The 5994-nt window shown below is 43.1% G+C and overlaps 1 protein-coding gene across 1 annotated transcript; it reads left to right on the top strand.

The window, feature by feature from the left end:
• The first annotated feature begins 1216 nt into the window (after positions 1-1216).
• LOC108969524 lies at positions 1217-2193 on the top strand. The gene is made up of 2 exons (XM_018934284.1): positions 1217-1753; positions 1798-2193. The coding sequence occupies exons 1-2, from the start codon at positions 1217-1219 to the stop codon at positions 2191-2193; spliced, it is 933 nt and encodes a 310-aa protein (XP_018789829.1).
• The last annotated feature ends 3801 nt before the right edge of the window (positions 2194-5994 follow it).

Here is a 5994-nt window from a genome sequence, read left to right as displayed (position 1 = left end):
TCGTCTTATCGCATCGTCAAGGGTTGAGTCTAATGTCGCTGACGGAACGCAAAATTGTCCCACGACATCTCTGGATGGGCATTTGGTTGATCTAAAATTAGACCCGTTAGCTAGCCCCTTGTTTGATGGAGACATGTGCAAATTGTTAGCGTTCAAAGATGCCTTTGAAACACTGGTACATAATTCGGCATACCCCGAAGCGTTTAAGTCGGGAAAACTTCGGCAGGCGGTCAATGCGGCTACTGTTCCTTTAATTGTTGGAATATATTCAGGTGGCTATCAGGAGGTTTGGAAGGCTCTCAAGGACCGCTATGACAACAAGAAGCAGCTAGCGAAAATACACGTATCCTGTTTTCTTAACCTCAAAACCGCTACCCATGAGTAATCGCATTCGTTATTGACTATTGTGGATACGGTTCATGAGTCGCTGCGTGCATTGCGTGTTATGGGCATCCCCATAAACCAGTGGGACGCATTAGCTGTACCAATCGTGATGGCTAAGCTTCCAGCCGTAACTAAGCGTGATTAGTGTATGAGGTGCTTCACTACAGAGATACCACAGCTAGAAGATCTATTGAAATTTCTGGAAAGACGTGCTCATAGCCTAGCTCCTGAACCATCGATCTCATTAATGGTTTGCCGACAGAAACGACCACTGAGCGCGCATGTGGCTACTACAGATGCCGCTGTGTGTGCTCATTGCGGGTTAGCGCATCGAATTGCCAAGTGTCCTGCAATAATGGCTCTTAACATCGAGCAACGATTTGAAGCCCTTAAGAGATTGAAATTGTGTTACAACTGTTTACGTTCGAGTCATTCCTATCGTCAGTGTTCGTCTGGTAATTGTCGAAATTGTGGTCGCAAGCATAACACGATCCTATGCCGAGACAAGTTCAACAAGACGTCAACGTTTTCTTCTACAACTACGCCAGCCGTAAGCATTGAGGTACCTGAGGAGGTGCCGACAACCATAACATCATGACTAGCCGCAACAGCGCGTGCATATGCCTTTGGAGACGCATCGGTTCAGCGAGTGGCACGAGTTCTGTGTGATCCCGGATCACAGGTTAGCTTTATAGCGAATCGTCTAGCAAGCTGTTTAAAGCAGTATCGACGAAAATGTGACTTGATGGTAGAAGGAGTACGTGCGACCATGAATACTAGAGTGAAAGGCAGCGTTATGTTCACTCTGAGATCAACAACATCTAATTTCGAAATGCTAATTGATGCATTGGTCTTATCGTYCATTACTTCACCGACTCCAGCAGTGAAGATTGACATGAACCAATGGMCATACTTWAGAGGCATAGATTTGGCGGACAACCAGTTTAGTACGCCTGGAATTATCGATGTTCTTATTGGCGCGGACGTGTGGGGGCGTCTCATAGAAGGTGGAGTCGTCGGTGGAAGACCAGACGAACCCTTTGCCCAGCGTACCCGCTTCGGATGGGTGGTGTTTGGTCCTGCAGCAGTGACCGATCCTGCAAAGGAATCATTGCTCACACTCACCACTTCGCTAGACAGGGAGGACCACCGGTTGGAGGAACTGGTATCAAAGTTTGGGCAAATGGAGGAAATAGCGGTGGTTGACGATCTGCCAGAGAACGAATGTGAGCAGATTTTCGATACCACTCATAGCCGTAGCCCAGACGGCCGTTATATGGTACATTTACCCTTACGGCGAAAGGCAACGAAACTGGGTGACTCGTACACACTAGCATTACAGCAATTTCATATACTAGAGCGTCGTGTGGTTGCGGATCCAGTCCTTAAAGAAAACTACATTTCATTTATGAGGGAGTATGCAAGACTTGGTCACATGTACAACCTCCTTACGATCACACCAATTGTTACTACATTCCTCATCATGCGGTCACGGCAAAGTTCGGCGTCGTGTTCAACGCTTCGGCACCTACTAGCACTGGAATCTCACTGAACGATGTTCMACTGGTAGGTCCAACACTTCAGGATTCGTTGAGTAGTATACTTTTACGTTTTCATCGCTATCGAGTGGCGGTAACTGGGGATATAGAGAAGATGATCAGGCAAGTGCTGATTGCACCTGAACATCGCGACTATCAACGAATTATATGGCGTGAGCAGACGATACCCGAGTATATCGACATGAAGACCATTACATATGGTATGCAGTCCATACAATACAGTACGAACCTTACAACAATGTGCTTATGACAATTGTGCTGYGGTTCCTGATATACAACAAGCGGCTCGCGCTCGAACTGCGATATTAACTTCGTTCTATGTTGATGACTTCTTGACAAGTTGTGAAAGCGTTAACGAAGCGGGTGAACTGGCTAAAAATGTGGACGCTTATCTGCGGGAAAGTTCACCTTAAGAAAATGGAACTCGAACGACAGTCAGGTGATGATGAGTTTATCTAATGTGCCGTCTCTTTCTAGCTATATCTTCCATTCTAGTGAGGCTTCCGTTTTGGGTCTAAGATGGAACGCACTGTCGGATCGGTTAATCTTTCGCCCCGATCTTCGTCAAAGAGGAGAGATACCCACGAAGCGCCGTGTACTCAGCGAGGTGGCACGACTCTTTGATCTTACTGGTTTGTTATTGTAACCGGGAAAATATTCATTCAGAGACTGTGGTCTGCTGCTCTATCTTGGGACTCACCATTACCTGACGATCTTCGCCGCGAATGGCTGAAGTATCGGTCACAGCTTTCGGAGCTTAATCAGATTCGAATTGAGCGGTGGATGGGCATGATTCCACGCGTTGAAATATCATTTCACGGGTTTCGCGATGCTAGCTCACACGCGTTTGCAGCCGTAATTTATGCGAAGACGTTCAACACAGACGGTTCTGTACGTTTCACTCTTCTGACGGCACGTACCAGGGTTGCACCACTCAAGGCTGCTACTATACCACGTCTGGAACTTGCGGCAGCGTTACTTCTTGCCGAAACATTCCAAAACTTGCGGAATTCTTTGAGATTAGTTGACGTTATCTACTATCTATGGTCGGACTCAGCTATCGTATTGTGTTGGCTGAGAAAGGATCCATCAGCACTAAAACCATTCATATCAAATCGTGTTTGCAGAATACAAGAGCTGACATCCCCACGCGATGGCATCACATTCGTTCGGCTCATAACCCAGCTGATTACGCCAGTAGGGGCGAGCTATTAGTTCATCCACTTTGGTGGCATGGACCTAAGGAGACAGACATGATTTATTTGGGAAACAGGGCACGCTATTCTACTAACTGATCGGTTCAGTAATATCACTCGATTGTTGGGAACGGTGGCCATTATCCTACGTTGGTTGAGAAACCGTTGACACCTTCGCCAACCGGTTATCAGTGCTCCAGAACTGGACGGCGCACTGTACGCTATAATCCGTTTAGAGCAAGAGGAACATTTTGCAGATGAAATCCGTCAATTAAAGTCTAGTTCAGGTTTGGCATCTTCCAGTCGAATAATGCCTTTAAAAACATTTATAGATAAGAACCGAATCCTACGTGTTGGAGGACACATTCACAAGGCCGAACTAGGACATGATCAACGATTCCCTATTATTTTGCTAAAATGGACGACGTTGGTCAAGCTTTTACTACATCAGGCACATGAATCTACACTACATGGAGGAACAAAACTCATGCTACACACTCTTCGCTTCTGGATTATGAGTTCCAGGCAAGCATCGAAGGTTTCATCCATAACTGTTTAGTGTGTCGGCGTAACAGAGGGGAAAAACTTAAAGCAGCAAATGGCTTCCTTACCCGGGCAGAGGGTTAGATCCGCTAGACCATTCATTTCATCGGGTGTAGATCACTGTGGACCTTTTACATTACGAATCGGAACGAAACATTGTCGAACGCTTATCAAAATGTATCTCGCAATTTTCGTTTGTACGGCCACCAAGGCTGTACACATTGTGGTTGATGATCTATCGGCATAAGCATTTTTAGATGCCTTCACTCGTTTCGTCAGCGTTTGTTGGCGCCAACCGACTCTTGAAGGAAGTCCTCGCAGCAAGGCAGGGTGAGAATAATCAGCAATCATTAGCAAATTCAGGAACGAAATGGCATTTCATTACACCCAGTGGGCCACATCAAGGAGGCCTCTGGGAGGCTGCAGTGAAGTCCGCTAAGCACCATTTGACACGATGCGTAGGCGCGCAGGTCATGTGGTACAGTCAACTGCAGACATTGGCTGTAAGAATAAAAGCCTGCCTCAACTCCCGTTCTATTACACCACTTTACGACGACCCTGAGGAGAAACTTGCGTAATCGCCTGGTGATTTCCTAATTGGGTCTCCGCTACTGGCGGTCCCCGAACCAGATATCAAACATATCCCTAGCAACCGACTGAAGCAATGGCAATGGATACGCCCAAATACAGCAGATATTTTGGCAGCGATGGAGTGAGGAGTATCTCACCATTCTGCAGAGACGAAACAGATGGCTTCGGCGCACAACAAATCTAAGGATGGATGATATCGTCCTAGTCAAACAAGAGAACCTGCCTCCAACCCACTGGTGCCTGGGTCGAGTGACAACAGTACATCCCGGAGCTGGTTGTGTCGTCCGCAATGTCACTTTGAAAACCGCTATGTCTGTTGCTTGAGAAGGAGGATTTCGAGTCGACCGACTCGACCGGGCAGGATGTTTAGGATTATTTACATTAATTAAGTTTATTTTCTAAATAATGTTAAGTCTTATCTGGCAAATACTGTTTTATCTAAGCTTTCTACTTCTAATATCTCTTTATCATTCATTTCTGTTTGTTATTATCTTTGTTTGTTAATATTTCGAAGTTACGGTATTTTAAATTCCTTTGCACTCCTATAAATACCGGAGGACAAGTAAGTACAATCTCTTCTACTCTGATTGTAACTCAGTGCTGATGGTACTCATCTCAATAAAGCATTGAGAACTCTACCCGCTGGTAAAATTAATTGTTTAACAATGTATATGTATAATATGTGATTTATATTTAATAAAAGCCGAAGGTCCTGGCAGCCAGTGCTCCTTTTTTTCGTGTAAATAAAAAATTTTATTATTTTTTTTTCACATTTATAAATAAATAAAAATATTTAATAAACACATATAATTAAAACTCTATGATAATATAGTATTATAAAATTTATTTATTTATTTCGGGATGACTGAAGTACTTTCGCGGAGTACTCCTTTCTGCGTTAAAAATAAAAAATATATTGAGTTTTTGTTATAAAGTGGTTAAAATGGTTATATTTGTTGGTTACCATGCACTCATATTGAAATAAAATTTGACTTTTCGTTATAAAATGGATAAAATTTAGTTATTATATCTGTCAGCGATTTCCATTTATTTTTGATTATACATTGTTTTGTATTTTAGGTGACGACACATCCATTTTTATATTTAAAATGTGAATTTTGGATATAAAGTGGTTACATTTGTTGGTTACCATGCACTCATTGAATAATTTGATAATAATACTAACCACACATGCACACAATATAATTATGTAAAAGAAGAAGTCCGAATCTTGTTTAGTTATAATAATTTATTTAATATGATATGATTTGCATGCATATTACTTTTATGTCATGTATTCCGATGTTAAAAAGGGAAATTAGTACCCAAAATATTTATCGCGCAAGCTCGTCGAATCATGTCAGTGTCGACTTGACCTTAGCGCGCAGGATCTATACTTCGGGCCGAAAGGTACTTTGCGAATAGTGTCGAATGGTGTCGTCGCGGCGCACTGAGGAAGCGAAAGTTGATGTCTGATTGAGTATATGGCGAAAGTGTCGAATCAAATGTATCTGCTTTCTCCTTGTCCATCCTTTTTGATGAGTGAGTGTATACATACATATGGTGAGTTGTGTTGGTGTCATCAGCTGTGGTGAGTTAAGCTGTCTTATTAGAGTGCGCCAGTTTTCGTGGGTGGACACTTAACTGATTTAAACACTCATATTGAAATAAAATTTGAATTTTCGTTATAAAATGGATAAATTTTAGTTATTATATCTGTC

The sequence above is a fragment of the Bactrocera latifrons genome, unplaced genomic scaffold (genome assembly GCF_001853355.1).
Source record: "Bactrocera latifrons isolate USDA-ARS-PBARC rearing strain unplaced genomic scaffold, ASM185335v1 scaffold_256, whole genome shotgun sequence".
Lineage (NCBI taxonomy): Eukaryota > Metazoa > Arthropoda > Insecta > Diptera > Tephritidae > Bactrocera > Bactrocera latifrons.
This window is presented reverse-complemented; position numbering and strand designations above follow the sequence as displayed.